The sequence below is a fragment of the Oncorhynchus masou genome, chromosome 2, assembly GCF_036934945.1.
Source record: "Oncorhynchus masou masou isolate Uvic2021 chromosome 2, UVic_Omas_1.1, whole genome shotgun sequence".
NCBI classification, from domain to species: Eukaryota; Metazoa; Chordata; class Actinopteri; order Salmoniformes; family Salmonidae; genus Oncorhynchus; species Oncorhynchus masou.
Window position 1 is genome coordinate 4,017,301 of NC_088213.1, and position 22,333 is coordinate 4,039,633.

At 51.1% G+C, this 22,333-nt stretch overlaps 1 protein-coding gene across 1 annotated transcript in view; it reads left to right on the forward strand.

Annotated features, from left to right (window-relative positions):
* Window positions 1–22,333, forward strand: part of LOC135552207 (probable E3 ubiquitin-protein ligase HERC1) — a 191,334-nt gene that overhangs the window by 132,659 nt on the left and 36,342 nt on the right. The window contains 11 exon segments of the mRNA XM_064983699.1: window positions 3,423–4,083; window positions 5,391–5,673; window positions 7,222–7,420; window positions 7,503–7,558; window positions 7,561–7,668; window positions 9,014–9,136; window positions 13,825–14,065; window positions 14,559–14,674; window positions 16,877–17,097; window positions 19,956–20,242; window positions 20,383–20,435. Coding sequence (XP_064839771.1) covers window positions 3,423–4,083; window positions 5,391–5,673; window positions 7,222–7,420; window positions 7,503–7,558; window positions 7,561–7,668; window positions 9,014–9,136; window positions 13,825–14,065; window positions 14,559–14,674; window positions 16,877–17,097; window positions 19,956–20,242; window positions 20,383–20,435 — 2,348 coding nt within the window.

Below are 22,333 nucleotides of genomic sequence, written 5' to 3' on the forward strand. Positions count from 1 at the left end.
CCATCCATCCCTCCCCCAGACTACCATCCCTCCCCCAGACTACCATCCCTCCCCCCAGACTACCATCCCTCCCCCAGACTACCATCCATCCATCTCCCCCAGACTACCATCCCTCCCCCAGACTACCATCCATCCCTCCCCCAGACTACCATCCCTCCCCCAGACTACCATCCCTCCCCCAGACTACCATCCCTCCCCCCTACCATCCCTCCCCAGACTACCATCCATCCCTCCCCCAGACTACCATCCATCCATCCCTCCCCCAGACTACCATCCCTCCCTCCCCCTCCCCAGACTCCATCCCTCCCCCCCCAGACTACCATCCATCCCTCCCCCAGACTACCATCCCTCCCCCAGACTACCATCCCTCCCCCAGACTACCATCCCTCCCCCAGACTACCATCCCTCCCCCAGACTACCATCATCCCTCCCCCAGACTACCATCCCTCCCCCAGACTACCATCCCTCCCCCAGACTACCATCCATCCCTCCCCCAGACTACCATCCCTCCCTCCCCCAGACTACCATCCCTCCCCCAGACTACCATCCATCCCTCCCCCAGACTACCATCCCTCCCCCAGACTACCATCCCTCCCCCAGACTATCATCCCTCCCCCAGACTACCATCCCTCCCCAGACTACCATCCATCCCTCCCCCAGACTACCATCCCTCCCCCAGACTACCATCCATCCCCCCCCAGACTACCATCCCTCCCCAGACTATCATCCCTCCCCCAGACTACCATCCATCCCTCCCCCAGACTACCATCCCTCCCCCAGACTATCCCCCTCCCCCAGACTACCATCCCTCCCTCCTATCCATCCCTCCCCCAGACTACCATCCCTCCCCCCCAGACTACCATCCCTCCCCCAGACTACCATCCCTCCCCCAGACTCCATCCCTCCCCCCCCAGACTACCATCCATCCCTCCCCAGACTACCATCCCTCCCCCAGACTACCATCCCTCCCCCAGACTATCATCCCTCCCCCAGACTACCATCCATCCCTCCCCCAGACTACCATCCATCCATCCCCCCCAGACTACCATCCATCCCCCTCCCCAGACTACCATCCCTCCCCCAGACTACCATCCCTCCCCCAGACTACCATCCCTCCCCCAGACTCCCATCCATCCCTCCCCCAGACTACCATCCATCCCTCCCCCAGACTACCATCCCTCCCTCCCCCCAGACTCCCATCCATCCCTCCCCCAGACTACCATCCCTCCCCCAGACTACCATCCATCCCTCCCCCAGACTACCATCCCTCCCTCCCCCCCAGACTACCATCCCTCCCCCAGACTACCATCCCTCCCTCCCCCAGACTACCATCCCTCCCCCAGACTACCATCCCTCCCCCAGACTACCATCCCTCCCCCAGACTACCATCCCTCCCCCAGACTACCCCAGACTACCATCCATCCATCCCTCCCCCAGACTACCATCCCTCCCTCAGACTACCATCCCTCCCCCAGACTACCATCCCTCCCCCAGACTACCCCAGACTACCATCCATCCATCCCTCCCCAGACTACCATCCCTCCCCCAGACTACCATCCCTCCCCCAGACTACCCCAGACTACCATCCCTCCCTCCCCCAGACTACCATCCCTCCCCCAGACTACCATCCCTCCCCCAGACTACCATCCCTCCCCCAGACTACCATCCCTCCCCCAGACTACCATCCCTCCCCCAGACTACCATCCATCCCTCCCCCAGACTACCATCCCTCCCCCAGACTACCATCCCTCCCCCAGACTACCATCCATCCCTCCCCCAGACTACCATCCCTCCCCCAGACTACCATCCATCCCTCCCCCAGACTACCATCCCTCCCTCCCCCAGACTACCATCCCTCCCCCAGACTACCATCCCTCCCCCAGACTACCATCCCTCCCTCCCCCAGACTACCATCCCTCCCTCCCTCAGACTACCATCCCTCCCTCCCCCAGACTACCATCCCTCCCCCAGACTACCATCCCTCCCTCCCCCAGACTACCATCCCTCCCCCAGACTACCATCCCTCCCAGACTACCATCCCTCCCAGACTACCATCCCTCCCTCAGACTACCATCCCTCCCCCAGACTACCCCAGACTACCATCCCTCCCTCCCCCAGACTACCATCCCTCCCCCAGACTACCATCCCTCCCCCAGACTACCATCCCTCCCCCAGACTACCATCCCTCCCCCAGACTACCATCCCTCCCCCAGACTACCATCCCTCCCCCAGACTACCATCCCTCCCTCCCCCAGACTACCATCCCTCCCCCAGACTCCCATCCCTCCCCCAGACTACCATCCATCCCTCCCCAGACTACCATCCCTCCCCCAGACTACCATCCATCCATCCCTCCCCCAGACTACCATCCCTCCATCCCCCAGACTACCATCCATCCATCCCTCCCCCAGACTACCATCCATCCCTCCCCCAGACTACCATCCCTCCCCCAGACTACCATCCCTCCCCCAGACTACCATCCCTCCCCCAGACTACCATCCCTCCCCCAGACTACCATCCCTCCCCCAGACTACCATCCCTCCCTCCCCCAGACTACCATCCCTCCCTCCCCCAGACTACCATCCCTCCCTCCCCCAGACTACCATCCATCCCTCCCCCAGACTACCATCCCTCCCCCAGACTACCATCCCTCCCCCAGACTACCATCCCTCCCCAGACTACCATCCCTCCCCCAGACTACCATCCCTCCCCCAGACTACCATCCCTCCCCCAGACTACCATCCCTCCCCCAGACTCCCATCCCTCCCCAGACTACCATCCCTCCCCAGACTACCATCCCTCCCCCAGACTACCATCCATCCCTCCCCCAGACTACCATCCCTCCCCCAGACTACCATCCCTCCCCCAGACTACCACCCCCCCCAGACTACCATCCCTCCCCCAGACTACCACCCCCCCCAGACTACCATCCCTCCCCCAGACTACCATCCCTCCCCCAGACTACCACCCCTCCCCCAGACTACCATCCATCCATCCCTCCCCCAGACTACCATCCCTCCCCCAGACTACCATCCCTCCCCCAGACTACCACCCCCCCAGACTACCATCCCTCCCCCAGACTACCATCCCTCCCCCAGACTACCATCCCTCCCCCAGACTACCACCCCCCCCAGACTACCATCCCTCCCCCAGACTACCATCCCTCCCCCAGACTACCACCCCTCCCCCAGACTACCATCCATCCATCCCTCCCCCAGACTACCATCCCTCCCCCAGACTACCACCCTCCCCAGACTACCATCCCTCCCCCAGACTACCCCAGACTACCATCCATCCCCAGTCCATCCATCCTCCACTCCTCTACCATGTCTTGCATTCTTCCTCTCCTTCTTTCCCTCCTTCTCCCCTTTCCTCACTCTGTGTTTCCTTTGTGTTCCTCCACTTCTGGTTCATCATTAAAGCTTCCCAACTTTCTGGTCGCCTAGTGACACTCCCCTGTACAACCTGGAGCCCTGCGAGCCGCTGCCTTTTGACGTGGCACGCTTCCGAGGCCTCACCGCTTCCCTGCTCCTCGACCTCACCTATCTCACCTCCATCCACGAGGACGCTGGGAAGCTGAGCGCCCGGCGCCATGAGAAGAGGCACCGTAGCAACGGAGGCCACGATACGACGACGACGACGACCGCCACGACAAACGACGACTTCAACAACAAAACTAGTGAGACGGAGCACCAACACAGGGTCTCCCCGGACCCCAAAGACACAACAACAACGACAACGGGGACCGTCACCACGACGACAACCTCTGATCTGAGAGTGTCACACAGCCTGGACGAGGTCAAAGCCCACGTGGTGCCCAACTCGAAATCAGAGAGCGAGATCTCCTCCTGCGCCTTGGACTCCCAACACCAGGGTGGAGGAGGACCAGAGACCCTCTCCCCTGCTCCTCAGACCCCCCAGGAGGACAACAGGAGGAAGGGCCACGGTGGCTCTCCCTCCTCGGGGGCCAGTCAGTCTGAGATCCATGCGGTGCAGATGTCCTACCTCTACCTGGGGGCCATGAAGGCCCTCAGCACACTGCTCTCCTGCTCCAAGTATGTTGAGCTGCTGCTCATACCCAAGGTTCGTAATCTGTCATCAGGGTTGTGGGTTCGAATCCCGCATTGCTCTCACATCATATAGTACCTCTCAGAGAAAAGCGGGAAAATGTCTCTGGCCCCAAGTATAGTATATGTGTTTAGTAAATCAAAGTGTCTGCTAATGGCCCACTCTGTAATAGGTCCAGGTTCAATTACAGTGTCTGCTAATGGCCCACTCTGTAATAGGTCCAGGTTCAATTACAGTGTCTGCTAATGGCCCACTCTGTAATAGGTCCAGGTTCAATCAAGGTGTCTGCTAATGGCCCACTCTGTAATAGGTCCAGGTTCAATTACAGTGTCTGCTAATGGCCCACTCTGTAATAGGTCCAGGTTCAATTACAGTGTCTGCTAATGGCCCACTCTGTAATAGGTCCAGGTTCAATCAAGGTGTCTGCTAATGGCCCACTCTGTAATAGGTCCAGGTTCAATTACAGTGTCTGCTAATGGCCCACTCTGTAATAGGTCCAGGTTCAATTACAGTGTCTGCTAATGGCCCACTCTGTAATAGGTTCAGGTTTAATCAAGGTGTCTGCTAATGGCCCACTCTTTAATAGGTCCAGGTTTAATCAAGGTGTCTACTAATGGCCCACTCTGTAATAGGTCCAGGTTTAATCAAGGTGTCTGCTAATGGCCCACTCTGTAATAGGTCCAGGTTCAATTACAGTGTCTGCTAATGGCCCATTCTGTAATAGGTCCAGGTTCAATCAAGGTGTCTGCTAATGGCCCCTTCTGTAATAGGTCCAGGTTCAATTACAGTGTCTGCTAATGGCCCACTCTGTAATAGGTCCAGGTTCAATCAAGGTGTCTGCTAATGGCCCCTTCTGTAATAGGTCCAGGTTCAATTACAGTGTCTGCTAATGGCCCACTCTGTAATAGGTAGAGGTTCAATCAAGGTGTCTGCTAATGGCCCACTCTGTAATAGGTCCAGGTTCAATCAAGGTGTCTGCTAATGGCCCCTTCTGTAATAGGTCCAGGTTCAATTACAGTGTCTGCTAATGGCCCACTCTGTAATAGGTCCAGGTTCAATCAAGGTGTCTGCTAATGGCCCATTCTGTAATAGGTCCAGGTTTAATCAAGTTGTCTGCTAATGGCCAACTCTGTAATAGGTCCAGGTTTAATCAAGGTGTCTGCTAATGGCCCACTCTGTAATAGGTCCAGGTTTAGTCAAGATCTTTGCTAATGGCCCATTCTGTAATAGTTCCAGGTTTAATCAAGGTGTCTGCTAATGGCCCACTCTGTAATAGGTCCAGGTTTAATCAAGGTGTCTGCTAATGGCCCACTCTGTAATAGGTTCAGGCTCAGCCGGAGCCTGCTCCCAGTGGACACAATGCAGACCTGAACGCCGGGTCCACCCCTAGTGGCGCAGCGCCCTCGCCCGTGTGCCAGGAGGAAGTTGAGATGAGGGCGGCACTGCAGTTCCTGATGCGTCACATGGTCAAGCGGGCCGTGATGAGGTCACCCATCAAGCGGGCGTTAGGATTGGCCGATTTGGAGAGAGCTCAGGCCATGATCTATAAATTGGTGGTCAGTGGAATGCTGGACGAACACTGCAGTGGGGGCAAGTCCAGACCTGGTGAGTAACACTGAGGGAAATAACATGTTGTTTTTTAGGGAAGGCTTTTCCATCTCTGGCCCTGGACTGGGGTCTTCCTGGGGTCTTCCTGGGGCCCTCCTGGGGTCTTCCTGGGGCCTTCCTGGGTCCTTCCTGGGTCCCTCCTGGGGTCTTCCTGGGGCCCTCCTGGGGTCTTCCTGGGGCCCTCCTGGGGCCCTCCTGGGGCCCTCCTGGGGTCTTCCTGGGGCCCTCCTGGGGTCTTCCTGGGGCCCTCCTGAGGTCTTCCTGGGTCCTTCCTGGGGCCCTCCTGGGGCCCTCCTGGGGCCCTCCTGGGGCCCTCCTGGGGTCCTCCTGGGGCCTTCCTGGGTCCTTCCTGGGTCCCTCCTGGGGTCTTCCTGGGGCCCTCCTGGGGTCTTCCTGGGGCCCTCCTGGGTCCTTCCTGGGGCCCTCCTGGGGTCTTCCTCGGGTCTAAACATATATTGATGTGGTTGACAAACACATCCAGGATTACAAGCTAGCTAGCTACTTACCTTGAAGGCTTCTCAGACGATCTGATGTTGTAACGTGTCAAGAAATTTAAAGAGAAAAAAAACTCTGTTCTAACTCTGTTCTAACTCTGTTCTAACTCTGTTCTAACTCTGTACTAACTCTGTTCAAACTCTGTACTAACTCTGTTCTAACTCTGTATTAACTCTGTTCTAACTCTGTTCTAACTCTGTACTAACTCTGTTCAAACTCTGTACTAACTCTGTTCTAACTCTGTACTAACTCTGTTCTAACTCTGTTCAAACTCTGTTCTAACTCTGTACTAACTCTGTACTAACTCTGTTCTAACTCTGTACTAACTCTGTACTAACTCTGTTCTCTGTACTAACTCTGTACTAACTCTGTACTAACTCTGTTCTAACTCTGTACTAACCCTGTTCTAACTCTGTACTAACTCTGTTCTAACTCTGTACTAACCCTGTACTAACTCTGTTCTAACTCTGTACTAACTCTGTTCTAACTCTGTTCTAACCCTGTACTAACTCTGTTCTAACTCTGTACTAACCCTGTTCTAACTCTGTTCTAACTCTGTACTAACTCTGTTCTAACTCTGTAACTCTGTTCTAACTCTGTACTAACCCTGTACTAACTATGTTCTAACTCTGTTCTAACTCTAACTCTCTACTAACTCTCTAATAACACTGTACTAACTCTGTATCTCTGTTCTAAATCTGTACTAAACTCTGTACTAACTCTGTATCTCTGTACTAACTCTGTACTAACTCTGTACTAACTCTGTTCTAACTCTGTACTAACTCTGTACTAACTCTTTTCTAACTCTGTTCTAACTCTGTACTAACTCTGTTCTAACCTTGTACTAACTCTGTTCTAACTCTGTACTAACTCTGTAATAACTCTGTATCTCTGTACTAACTCTCTACTATCTCTGTACTAACTCTCTACTGACTCTGTACTAACTCTGTACTAACTCTGTTCTAACTCTGTTCTAACTCTGATCTAACTCTGATCTAACTCTGTTCTAACTCTGTAACTCTGTGTGTGGTCTCTCTCCCGGTGTGTTAGCTGACCCAGAGTGTGAGGAGGGTGTGCAGGGAGAGCAGCAGGCCCAGACCCCCATCACCACCAGCCCCTCTGCTTCCAGCACCACCTCCTTCATGAGCTCCTCTCTGGAGGACACGACCACAGCCACTACACCTGTTACTGACACAGAGACTGTCCCTGCCTCAGAGTCCCCTGGGGTCATGCCTCTGAGCCTGCTCAGGTAAATAGAACCTCTACACACACACACACTGTGGATACCTTTTAAAAGTCAAGCCATTTATTACAATGTCTCATCTTTACAGGCAAATGTTCTCAAGCTACCCGACCACCACTCTGCTGCCAACGCGTCGTGCCCAGACGCCCCGGTGTCTTCTCTCCCCACGTCTCCCTCTGATGAGGTGGGTCGGAGACAGAGCCTCTCCTCCCCTGAGACCCAGACCTCCAGACCAGCCAACCGGACCGGGACATGTATGTACTACACACACACACACACACACACACACACACACACACACACACACACACACACACACACACACACACACACACACACACACACACACACACACACACACACACACACACACACACACACGTAGACACAGACACACATGTACTACACACACATACACACACACACACTTAGACACAGACACACACACACACACGTAGACACACACACACACGTAGACACAGACACACACACACGTAGACACACACGTACACACACACACACATAGACATACACACACACACGTAGACACAGACACACACATGGACACACACACATAGACACACACACATAGACACAGAGCCTCTCCTCCCCTCAAACCCAGACCTCCAGACCAGTCCAAAGGACAGGGACATGTATGTACTACACACCAAGCACCCCCCCCCCAGTCCCCAGTCCCCAGTCATGTTTGTCTCTGTATGTGATGGTAACATCCTGTTTGTCTCTGTATGTGATGGTAACATCCTGTTTGTCTCTGTATGTGATGGTAACTTCCTGTTTGTCTCTGTATGTGATGGTAACTTCCTGTTTGTCTCTGTATGTGATGGTAACATCCTGTTTGTCTCTGTATGTGATGGTAACTTCCTGTTTGTCTCTGTATGTGATGGTAACTTCCTGTTTGTCTCTGTATGTGATGGTAACTTCCTGTTTGTCTCTGTATGTGATGGTAACATCCTGTTTGTCTCTGTATGTGATGGTAACTTCCTGTTTGTCTCTGTATGTGATGGTAACATCCTGTTTGTCTCTGTATGTGATGGTAACTTCCTGTTTGTCTCTGTACGTGATGGTAACATCCTGTTTGTCTCTGTATGTGATGGTAACATCCTGTTTGTCTCCGTATGTGATGGTAACATCCTGTTTGTCTCTGTATGTGATGGTAACTTCCTGTTTGTCTCTGTATGTGATGGTAACTTCCTGTTTGTCTCCGTATGTGATGGCAACTTCCTGTTTGTCTCTGTATGTGATGGTAACTTCCTGTTTGTCTCTGTATGTGATGGTAACATCCTGTTTGTCTCTGTATGTGATGGCAACTTCCTGTTTGTCTCTGTATGTGATGGTAACATCCTGTTTGTCTCTGTATGTGATGGTAACATCCTGTTTGTCTCTGTATGTGATGGTAACTTCCTGTTTGTCTCTGTATGTGATGGTAACTTCCTGTTTGTCTCTGTATGTGATGGTAACATCCTGTTTGTCTCTGTATGTGATGGTAACTTCATGTTTGTCTCTGTACGTGATGGTAACATCCTGTTTGTCTCTGTATGTGATGGTAACATCCTGTCCTCTAATTATTGTCCTCTCCAGCCCTGTCGGACCCCAGCAGCAGACTGTCCACCTCCCCTCCCCCCCCGGCCATCGCTGTGCCCCTCCTGGAGATGGGCTTCTCTCTGAGGCAGATCACCAAGGCTCTGGAGGCTACAGGGACAGGTACAGACTTCACTATACACTACCTCATACCAAGACTACAGGTACAGCCTTCACTATACATTACCTCATACCAAGACTACAGGTACAGCCTTCACTATACACTACCTCATACCAAGACTACAGGTACAGACGTCACTATACACTACCTCATGCCAAGACTACAGGTACAGACTTCACTATACACTACCTCATACCAAGACTACAGGTACAGACGTCACTATACACTACCTCATACCAAGACTACAGGTACAGACGTCACTATACACTACCTCATACCAAGACTACAGGTACAGCCTTCACTATACATTACCTCATACCAAGACTACAGGTACAGCCTTCACTATACACTACCTCATACCAAGACTACAGGTACAGCCTTCACTATACACTACCTCATACCAAGACTACAGGTACAGACTTCACTATACACTACCTCATACCAAGACTACAGGTACAGACTTCACTATACACTACCTCATACCAAGACTACAGGTACAGCCTTCACTATACACTACCTCATACCAAGACTACAGGTACAGACTTCACTATACACTACCTCATACCAAGACTACAGGTACAGACTTCACTATACACTACCTCATACCAAGACTACAGGTACAGCCTTCACTATACACTACCTCATACCAAGACTACAGGTACAGCCTTCACTATACACTACCTCATACCAAGACTACAGGTACAGACTTCACTATACACTACCTCATACCAAGACTACAGGTACAGCCTTCACTATACACTACCTCATACCAAGACTACAGGTACAGACTTCACTATACACTACCTCATACCAAGACTACAGGTACAGCCTTCACTATACACTACCTCATACCAAGACTACAGGTACAGACTTCACTATACACTACCTCATACCAAGACTACAGGTACAGACTTCACTATACACTACCTCATACCAAGACTACAGGTACAGACGTCACTATACACTACCTCATACCAAGACTACAGGTACAGACTTCAAGTCAAATGTTATTGGTCACATACACATGGTTAGCAGATGTTGTTGCGAGTGTAGAGAAATGCCTGTGCTTCTCGTTCCAACAGTGCAGTAATAACCAACAGGTAATCGAACAAATTCCACAATAGCTACCTAATACACACAAATCTAAGTAAAGAAATTATTAAGAATATGTACTTATAAATATATCAATGAGTGATGGCCGAACGGCATAGGCAAGATGCAGTAGATGGTATAGAGTACAGTATATACATAGGAGATGAGTAATGTAGGGTATGTAAACATTATTAAAGTGACGAGTGATCCATTTATTAAAGTGGCCAATGATATCAGGTCTGTATGTTGGCAGCAGCCTCTCTGTGTTAGTGATGGCTGTTTGACAGTCTGATGGGACCACCGAGTGCGCATAGTGTGTAAAAATGGTCTGTCCTCGGGTTACAACCCTCACTACCGAGTTCCAAACTGCCTTCTGGAAGCACCGTCAGCACCAGAACTGTTGGTAAGGAGCTTCATGAAATGGGTTTCCATGGCCGAGCAGCAGCACACAAGCCTCAGATCACCATGTGCAATGCCAAGCGTCGGCTGGAGGGGTGTAAAGCTCGCCGCCATTGGACTGTGGAGCAGTGGAAACGCGTTCTATGGAGTGATGAATCACGCTTCACCATCTGGCAGTCTGACAGACTAATATGGGTTTGGCGGATGACAGGAGAACGCGAACCTGCCCGAATGCATAGTGCCAACTGTAAAGTTTGGTGGAGGAGGAATAATGGTTTTTTTCATGGTTCGGACGGGGCTCCTCAGGTCCAGTGAAGGGGAGTCTTAACGCTACAGCATACGAGGATATTCTAGACGATTCTGTGTTTCCAACTCAACAGTTTGGATAAGGCCGGTTCCTGTTTCAGCATGACAATGCACCCGTGCACAAGGGTGAGGTCATAGTTCATCGAGATCGGTGTGGAAGAACTTGACTGACTTGCACAGAGCACTGACCTCAACCCCATCGACCACCTTTGGCATGAATAGGAACACAGTCTGCAAACCAGGCCAGTCTGCAAGCCCGACCTCACTAATGCTCTTGTGACTGAATGGCTGCAAGTCCCTGCAGAAATGTTCCAACATCTAGTGGAAAACCTTCCCAGGAGAGTGGAGGCTGTTATAGCAGCAATGTTCCAACATCTAGTGGAAAACCTTCCCAGGAGAGTGGAGGCTGTTATAGCAGCAATGTTCCAACATCTAGTGGAAAGCCTTCCCAGAGGAGTGGAGGCTGTTATAGCAGCAATGTTCCAACATCTAGTGTAAAGCCTTCCCAGCGGAGTGGAGGCTGTTATAGCAGCAATGTTCCAACATCTAGTGGAAAACCTTCCCAGAAGAGTGGATGCTGTTACAGCAGCAATGTTCCAACATCTAGTGGAAAGCCTTCCCAGCGGAGTGGAGGCTGTTATAGCAGCAATGTTCCAACATCTAGTGGAAAGCCTTCCCAGACGAGTGGAGGCTGTTATAGCAGCAATGTTCCAACATCTAGTGGAAAGCCTTCCCAGCGGAGTGGAGGCTGTTATAGCAGCAAAGGGGGGACCAACTCCATATTAACGCCCATGATTTTGGAATGAGATGTTGGACGAGCAGGTAGTGTAGCATACATATCACATGTTGTATCGCTGAATACATATCACATGTTGTATCGCTGAATATGCGCGAGAACACTTACTGGTAACTGTTAGCAGCAAACAGTGAGTCACCCGTCAATTCAGAAGGTCCAGCTTGTTTACATGTGAGTCTCCAACCTTTAGCTTGTGGCCATTCAGAATACAACCACTTCTAATGGACCATCTCTCTCCCAGCCAATGCTCATTCAGAATACAACCACTTCTAATGGACCATCTCTCTCCCAGCCAATGGCCATTCAGAATACAACCACTTCTAATGGACCATCTCTCTCCTAGCCAATGGACATTCAGAATACAACCACTTCTAATGGACCATCTCTCTCCCAGCCAATGGCCATTCAGAATACAACCACTTCTAATGGACCATCTCTCTCCCAGCCAATGGCCATTCAGCATACAACCACTTCTAATGGACCATCTCTCTCCCAGCCAATGACCATTCAGAATACAACCGCTTCTAATGGACCATCTCTCTCCCAGCCAATGGCCATTCAGCATACAACCACTTCTAATGGACCATCTCTCTCCCAGCCAATGACCATTCAGAATACAACCGCTTCTAATGGACCATCTCTCTCCCAGCCAATGGCCATTCAGAATACAACCACTTCTAATGGACCATCTCTCTCCCAGCCAATGGCTGTTCAGAATACAACCACTTCTAATGGACCATCTCTCTCCCAGCCAATGGCCATTCAGAATACAACCACTTCTAATGGACCATCTCTCCCAGCCAATGGCCATTCAGGATACAACCGCTAACCACTCTCCCAGCCAATGTAACAGAGTCCAGAACGTGCCGGAAGATCACAGCTAGCTTGAACTGGTACCGATGGAGCTATCCAATTGGTGCCTTTTTAAAAACATAGCTGAATCTGTTGGTACGGTGTCTTCCCTGTGTAAATAAAAGCTACAAACAAGGACCACGGTGCCGTGTGTTTGTGAGCAGACTGTTTTGAACCCGGGATGGGGACAGTGCTTATATTTCTCCTGTTCACAGACTTGTCCAAGTGTTCATCATTACAAGTGTTTCATGGAAATGTTTCATATCCCAACTACCCCTCGAGACACCTGGGGTCACGACAGTCCTGCGACTGTCCTGCGCCCACGGAGCAATTGGGGTTTAAGTGCCTTGCTCAAGGGCACAGTGACAGATTTCTGTTTTCACCTTTTCTGCTCAGGAATTCAAACCAGCGACTTTTCAGTTACTGGCCCAACGCTCTAACCTCTACCTGCCCCCCTACCCCCCTCGTTAGCAGCAACACTGATGTTTATTTCACCAACAGTATGTCATCAGGTCCTATCCCCCCCCCCTCGTTAGCAGAAACACTGATGTTTATTTCACCAACAGTATGTCATCAGGTCCTATCCCCCCCCCCTCGTTAGCAGCAACACTGATGTTTATTTCACCAACAGTATGTCATCAGGTCCTATCCCCCCCCCGTTAGCAGCAACACTGATGTTTATTTCACCAACAGTATGTCATCAGGTCCTATCCCCCCCCCCCCCCCCCCTCGTTAGCAGAAACACTGATGTTTATTTCACCAACAGTATGTCATCAGGTCCTATCCCCCCCCCCCCCCCCCCCCTCGTTAGCAGAAACACTGATGTTTATTTCACCAACAGTATGTCATCAGGTCCTATCCCCCCTCGTTAGCAGAAACACTGATGTTTATTTCACCAACAGTATGTCATCAGGTCCTATCCCCCCCCTCGTTAGCAGCAACACTGATGTTTATTTCACCAACAGTATGTCATCAGGTCCTATCCCCCCCCTCATTAGCAGCAACACTGATGTTTATTTCACCAACAGTATGTCATCAGGTCCTATCCCCCCTCGTTAGCAGCAACACTGATGTTTATTTCACCAACAGTATGTCATCAGGTCCTATCCCCCCTCGTTAGCAGCAACACTGATGTTTATTTCACCAACAGTATGTCATCAGGTCCTATCCCCCCTTCGTTAGCAGCAACACTGATGTTTATTTCACCAACAGTATGTCATCAGGTCCTATCCCCCCCTCCCCCAGGTACTCGTGGCGAGGCCGATGCCCAGAACATCACGGTATTGGCTATGTGGATGATAGAACACCCCGGAACAGAGGAGGACGAGGATGAGAGCCACTCTCGAGGACAGGGGTCAGACAGCTCCTCGTGCCCAGGGGCCACAGCCTCGGGAGGGGGTAAGAGTCTGGAGAGGAGCTACCTTCACTCCCCTGGAGATATGCCCAACGCTGACTCTGCAGACATGGAGGAGGGCTTCAGTGAGAGGTACAGTAACTGAAGCTGTTGTAGAGGACAGCCCCTTGGGGGTCAGATATGCCTGTCTCCAGTCTTCTGTTACACATAGTGTGTGCTTAGTAGTACTCCCTGACGAAGGCCATGCAGCCGGAGGTTTTAAACTTTGTTTCCATTGAACATGCCATACAAAGTAAAGGCATTTTAATGAATTATATGAGGAGTGCCTTGGTCCTCTGGTCTTTTTGGTGCTTAGTAGCACTTGGATAAAATTGCTTTAGATTCAGTATTCAACGACAACATGCAGTACAGTGTATACAGTATATATGCAGTACAGTATATATGTATTACAGTACAGTATATATAAATATATATAAGTATTACAGTACGTCTCACTACAGAGCTGAAAGAGTCAGGGATGCCGTCTATTCTGTTTGCTATTGAAGTACTAGTTGTCATTGAAACCAATATTATCTCTTTCCATGTTTGTGATTTGTGTGAGGGCTGTGTTTGTGTGTCCCTGCAGTCCAGAGGGGCTGGACCAGGCCTCTGCCTCCGTTGGTCCAACCCCCAGAGGGCGCTCTGCTGTCAGCAGGAAACACCGCTTTGACCTGGCTGCTAGGACACTGCTGGCCCGCGCTGGTGAGACTCTTCCTCTGTCTCTCTCTGTCTATCTCTGTCTCTCTCTGTCTATCTCTGTCTCTGTCTCTCGCTCTGTCTCTCTGTGTCTCTCTCTCACTCTCTGTCTCTCTGTGTTTCTCTGTCTCTCTCTATCTCTGTCTCTCTGTCTCTCTCTATCTCTGTCTCTCTGTCTCTCGCTCTGTCTCTCTGTGTCTCTCTCTCACTCTCTGTCTCTCTGTCTATGTCTCTCTGTGTCTCTCTCTCACTCTCTGTCTCTCTCTGTCTCTCTCTGGGTCTCTCTCTCTGTATCTCTGTCTCTCTCTCTCTGTCTCTCTCGCTCTGTCTCTCTGTGTCTCTCTCTCACTCTCTCTCTCTCTGTGTCTCTCTGTCTATCTCTGTCTCTCTGTCTCTGTCTCTCGCTCTGTCTCTCTGTGTCTCTCTCTCACTCTCTGTCTCTGTCTCTCTGTCTCTCTCTGTCTCTGTCTCTCTGTGTCTCTCTCTCACTCTCTGTCTCTCTGTCTCTGTCTCTCTCTCACTCTCTGTCTCTCTCTGTCTCTCTGGGTCTTTCTCTCTGTATCTCTGTCTCTGTCTGTCTCTCTCTCTGTCTCTCTGTGTCTCTCTGTCTCTGTCTCTCTCTGGGTCTCTCTCTCTGTATCTCTCTGTCTCTCCCTCTCTCTGTCTCTCTCTCTGGGTCTCTCACTCTCTCTGGGTCTCTCTCTGTACCTCTGTCTCTCTGTCTCTGTCTCTCTCTCTCTGTCTCTGTATCTCTCTGTCTCTCCCTCTCTCTGTCTCTCTCTCTGTCTCTCTCTCTCTCTCTGGGCTTCTCTCTCTGTATCTCTCTGTCTCTCTCTCCCTCTGTCTCTCTCTTGTCTCTCTCTCTTTAGCTTCATTTTAAATAGGGAGCCAATTTGCAGCAGACATATATTGAACAATATGTTTGGAACATCAACTTGCAATAAACAGCACTGAATCACAATACATATAGAATCATGAGAATCACAATACACAATACATATAGAATCATGAGAATCACAATAAATATGGTATCTCCTCTATTCTATTCTAACATATACCCTCTCCTCTATACTATTCTAACATATACCCTCTCCTCTATTCTATTCTAACATATACCCTCTCCTCTATACTATTCTAACATATTCCCTCTCCTCTATGCTATTCTAACATATACCCTCTCCTCTATAGTATTCTAACATATTCCCTCTCCTCTAGTCTATTCTATTCTAATATATACCCTCTCCTCTATACTATTCTAACATATACCCTCTCCTCTCCTCTATTCTATTCTAACATATACCCTCTCCTCTATACTATTCTAACATATACCCTCTCCTCTATATTATTCTAATATATACCCTCTCCTCTATTATATTCTAATATATACCCTCTCCTCTATACTATTCTAACATATACCCTCTCCTCTATACTATTCTAACATATACCCTCTCCTCTATTCTATTCTAACATATACCCTCTCCTCTATACTATTCTAACATATACCCTCTCCTCTATACTATTCTAATATATACCCTCTCCTCTATAGTATTCTACTGTATACCCTCTCCTCTATACTATTCTAATATATACCCTCTCCTCTATAGTATTCTACTGTATACCCTCTCCTCTATACTATTCTAATATATACCCTCTCCTCTATAGTATTCTACTGTATACCCTCTCCTCTATACTATTCTAATATATACCCTCTCCTCTATAGTATTCTACTGTATACCCTCTCCTCTATACTATTCTAACATCTACCCTCTCCTGTAGCTGGTCTATACCGCTCGGTGCTGTTGTAACATCTGCCCTCTCCTGTAGCTGGTCTGTACCGCTCGGTGCTGTTGTAACATGTACCTTCTCCTGTAGCTGGTCTATACCGCTCGGTGCTGTTGTAACATGTACCCTCTCCTGTAGCTGGTCTGTACCGCTCGGTGCTGTTGTAACATGTACCTTCTCCTGTAGCTGGTCTATACCGCTCGGTGCTGTTGTAACATCTACCCTCTCCTGTAGCTGGTCTATACCGCTCGGTGCTGTTGTAACATGTATCCTCTCCTGTAGCTGGTCTGTACCGCTCGGTACTGTTGTAACATCTACCCTCTCCTGTAGCTGGTCTGTACCGCTCGGTGCTGTTGTAACATCTACCCTCTCCTGTAGCTGGTCTATACCGCTCGGTGCTGTTGTAACATGTATCCTCTCCTGTAGCTGGTCTGTACCGCTCGGTGCAGGCCCATCACAGCCAGGCTCGTAGAGAGGGCAGTGCCCTACAGCAGGACACTGGACCTCTGTATGACTTTAACCTCGACGAGGAGCTGGAGCTGGAGCTGGACGAGGAGACCATGGAGGCCATGTTCGGTCAGGACCTGGCCAGCGACACTGACATCCTGGGCATGTGGATCCCAGAGGTACTGGACTGGCCAACATGGGTGTGTGTGGTTTTGCTGCTTCCTCTTCCTCACCTTGACTCGTAAGGTCTTCATCCTGACTTTCCACGTCACTCAACGGCTCACTCTCAGTGGGGAGAGTGACGTGGAAGTTTGGGATTTAGACTCTCACCAGCTAACTTTCACTCACACGCTCATTCACTTGGGTGCTGTAAAATGCTAACTGTCTGCTTAGAGAGAGGTTGAGGCTTACTCACTATCACACACTCACACACTCACATACTCACACATTCTCTCTGTCTTATACACGCACACACACTCACACACTCACATACTCACCCATTCTCCCTGTCTTACACACACACACGCACACACACACACATTTTCTCTGTCTTACACACGCACACACACTCACACACTCACATACTCACACATTCTTCCTGTCTTACACACACACACACACATTCTCACACATTCTCTCTGTCTTACACACGCACACACACTCACATACTCACACATTCTCCCTGTCTTACACACACACACACGCACATACTCACACATTCTCAAACTATCTCCCTGTCTTACACACACACACGCACTCACACACACACACACACTCAAACTATATCTCTCTCTCTCTCTCTCTCTCTCTCTCTTTTCACTCACTCACTCACTCACTCACTCACACACACACACACACACACACACACACACACACACACACACACACTGCACCATGCTCTGCCACTGACTGCAGTGATATCTGTCGCTAGCCTAACTAGCATGCCGTGGATGGGATGTCAATGGGGTTTGCTAGTAAATCAGGTGGAACGCTAACATGCTAATGGTGATTACGGTGGGTGACATTGATCATCAAGTCTTGTTGCTTGTGGTTAATTCATGGCTAATCATCTTGTTGCTATGGTATCATGTTGTCTACACTGCTGTCATATTCACCTGTCTGTTAGTGGCATCATGCTATTGATGTCCTAGATATGAACTGACTTTGTGTTTTACGTCTCTGTGTCCCCTCCCTGTCTCCGTGTCCCCTCCCTGTCTCTGAGTCCCCTCCATGTCTCTTTCTCCCCTCCCTGTCTCTGTGTCCCCTCCCTCCCCTCCCTGTCTCTGTGTCACCTCCCTTTCCTCCCTGTCTCTGTGTCCCCTCCCTGTCTCTGTGTCCCCTCCATGTCTCTGTGTCCCCTCCATGTCTCTGTGTCCCCTCCCTGTCTCTGTGTCCCCTCCCTGTCTCTGTGGCCCCTCCCTGTCTCCGTGTCTCCTCTCTGTCTCCGTGTCCCCTCCCTGTCTCCGTGTCCCCTCCCTCTCCTCCCTGTCTCCGTGTCCCCTCCCTGTCTCCGTGTCTCCTCCCTCCCCTCCCTGTCTCCGTGTCCCCTCCCTGTCTCTGTGTTCCCTCCCTGTCTCCGTGTTCCCTCCCTGTCTCCGTGTCCCCTCCCTGTCTCTGTGTCCCCTCCCTGTCTCCGTGTCCCCTCCCTGTCTCCGTGTCCCCTCCCTGTCTCCGTGTCCCCTCCCTGTCTCTGTGTCCCCTCGCTGTCTCTGTGTCCCCTCCCTGTCTCTGTGTCCCCTCCCTGTCTCTGTGTCCCCTCTCTGTGTCCCCTCTCTGTGTCCCCTCCCTGTCTCTGTGTCCCCTCCCTGTCTCTGTGTCCCCTCCCTGTCTCTGTGTCCCCTCCCTGTCTCTGTGTCCCCTCCCTGTCTCCGTGTCCCCTCCCTGTCTCCGTGTCCCCTCCCTGTCTCCGTGTCTCCTCCCTGTCTCCGTGTCCCCTCCCTGTCTCCGTGTCCCCTCCCTCTCCTCCCTGTCTCCGTGTCCCCTCCCTGTTTCCGTGTTCCCTCCCTGTCTCTGTGTCCCCTCCCTGTCTCTGTGTCCCCTCCCTGTCTCCGTGTCCCCTCCCTGTATCGGTGTCTCCTCCCTGTCTCCATGTCCCCTCCCTGTCTCCGTGTCTCCTCCCTGTCTCCGTGTCCCCTCCCTGTCTCCGTGTCTCCTCCCTGTCTCCGTGTCCCCTCCCTGTCTCCGTGTCCCCTCCCTCTCCTCCCTGTCTCCGTGTCCCCTCCCTGTTTCCGTGTTCCCTCCCTGTCTCCGTGTCCCCTCCCTGTCTCTGTGTCCCCTCCCTGTCTCTGTGTCCCCTCCCTGTCTCCGTGTCCCCTCCCTGTATTGGTGTCTCCTCCCTGTCTCCATGTCCCCGCCCTGTCTCTGTGTCCCCTCCCTGTCTCTGTGTCCCCTCCCTGTCTCCGTGTCCCCTCCCTGACTCCGTGTATTCTCCCTGTCTCCGTGTCCCCTCCCTGTATCGGTGTCTCCTCCCTGTCTCCGTGTCCCCTCCCTCCCTGTCTCCGTGTCCCCTCCCTGTCTCCGTGTCCCCTCCCTCCCCTCCCTGTCTCCGTGTCCCCTCCCTCTCCTCCCTGTCTCCGTGTCCCCTCCCCTCCCTGTCTCCGTGTCCCCTCCCTGTCTCCGTGTCCCCTCCCTGTCTCCGTGTCTCCTCCCTGTCTCCGTGTCCCCTCCCACCCTCCCTGTCTCCGTGTCCCCTCCCTGTCTCCATGTCCCCTCCCTCCCTGTCTCCGTGTCCCCTCCCTGTCTCCGTGTCCCCTCCCTCCCCTCCCTGTCTCCGTGTCCCCTCCCTGTCTCCGTGTCCCCCCTGTCTCCGTGTCTCCTCCCTGTCTCCGTGTCCCCTCCCTGTCTCCGTGTCCCCTCCCTCCCCTCCCTGTCTCCGTGTCCCCTCCCTTTCTCCGTGTCCCCTCCCTGTCTCCGTGTCCCCTCCCACCCTCCCTGTCTCCGTGTCCCCTCCCTGTCACCATGTCCCCTCCCTCCCCTCCCTGTCTCCGTGTCCCCTCCCTGTCTCCGTGTCCCCTCCCTCCCCTCCCTGTCTCCGTGTCCCCTCCCTGTCCCCTGGCAGCATGTGTGTGAGACAGAGGAACGAGACGAGGTGGTGGTGTGTGAGTTGTGTGAGGCTAGCGTTGCCAACTTCAACCAGCACATGAAGAAGAGCCACCCTGGCTGCGGGCGCAGCGCCAACCGGCAGGGTTACCGGAGCAACGGCTCCTACGTAGACGGGTGGTTCGGGGGGGAGTGCGGCAGCGGGAACCCCTACTACCTCCTCTGTGGGAGCTGTCGGGACAAACACCTGGCGGTCAGGAGTAAAACCACAGTCCCCGTGACGGAGAGGTCTGTGGCGGACAGAAGGTGACACGCCACGTTTTTTTTAAATTACGGACTTGGTGACTCTTGTGTTGTACAACTGAAACTTCAGATTCGATACGACACTGTGTAACGGTGACAAGATGACGTTGTGATCACTAACACGTGTCGTGGTCCATGTTCAGATGTAAAGGACTGGCCCCGGACCTCTTGGGGAAGCAGGACAGTGTCTATGAAGGTACGGCTTCCAATTAAACATGATGATTCACTTGTTCCAGAGGCTCTTGTCCCTGATCATACGAATGACTGGTTTCACTGTAGCTTTATGGCTGATAGTATGACTGGTCCACTGTAGCTTCATGGCTGATAGTATGACTGGTTTCACTGTAGCTTCATGGCTGATAGTATGACTGGTTCCAATGTAGCTTCATGGCTGATAGTATGACTGGTCCACTGTAGCTTCATGGCTGATAGTATGACTGGTTTCACTGTAGCTTCATGGCTGATAGTATGACTGGTTCCAATGTAGCTTCATGGCTGATAGTATGACTGGTCCACTGTAGCTTCATGGCTGATAGTATGACTAGTCCACTGTAGCTTCATGGCTGATAGTATGACTGGTTTCACTGTAGCTTCATGGCTGATAGTATGACGCTTTATGGCTGATAGTATGACTGGTCCACTGTAGCTTCATGGCTGATAGTATGACTGGTCCACTGTAGCTTCATGGCTGATAGTATGACTGGTCCACTGTAGCTTCATGGCTGATAGTATGACTGGTTTCACTGTAGCTTCATGGATGATAGTATGACTGGTCCACTGTAGCTTCATGGCTGATAGTATGACTGGTTTCACTGTAGCTTCAAGGCTGATAGTATGACTGGTTTCACTGTAGCTTCATGGCTGATAGTATGACTGGTCCACTGTAGCTTCATGGCTGATAGTATGACTGGTTTCACTGTAGCTTCATGGCTGATAGTATGACTGGTTTCACTGTAGCTTCATGGCTGATAGTATGACGCTTCATGGCTGATAGTATGACTGGTTTCACTGTAGCTTCATGGCTTATAGTATGGCTGGTCCACTGTAGCTTCATGGCTGATAGTATGACTGGTTTCACTGTAGCTTCATGGCTGATAGTATGACTGGTTTCACTGTAGCTTTATGGCTGATAGTATGACTGGTCCACTGTAGCTTCATGGCTGATAGTATGACTGGTTTCACTGTAGCTTCATGGCTGATAGTATGACTGGTTTCACTGTAGCTTCATGGCTGATAGTATGACTGGTCCACTGTAGCTTCATGGCTGATAGTATGACTGGTTTCACTGTAGCTTCATGGCTGATAGTATGACTGGTCCACTGTAGCTTCATGGCTGATAGTATAACTGGTTTCACTGTAGCTTCATGGCTGATAGTATGACTGGTTTCACTGTAGCTTCATGGCTGATTTTATGACTGGTCCACTGTAGCTTCATGGCTGATAGTATGACTGGTTTCACTGTAGCTTCATGGATGATAGTATAACTGGTTTCACTGTATGGCTGATAGTATGACTGGTTTCACTGTAGCTTCATGGCTGATAGTATGACTGGTTTCACTGTAGCTTCATGGCTGATAGTATGACTGGTTTCACTGTAGCTTCATGGCTGATAGTATGACGCTTCATGGCTGATAGTATGACTGGTTTCACTGTAGCTTCATGGCTTATAGTATGGCTGGTCCACTGTAGCTTCATGGCTGATAGTATGACTGGTTTCACTGTAGCTTCATGGCTGATAGTATGACTGGTTTCACTGTAGCTTTATGGCTGATAGTATGACTGGTCCACTGTAGCTTCATGGCTGATAGTATGACTGGTTTCACTGTAGCTTCATGGCTGATAGTATGACTGGTTTCACTGTAGCTTCATGGCTGATAGTATGACTGGTCCACTGTAGCTTCATGGCTGATAGTATGACTGGTTTCACTGTAGCTTCATGGCTGATAGTATGACTGGTCCACTGTAGCTTCATGGCTGATAGTATAACTGGTTTCACTGTAGCTTCATGGCTGATAGTATGACTGGTTTCACTGTAGCTTCATGGCTGATTTTATGACTGGTCCACTGTAGCTTCATGGCTGATAGTATGACTGG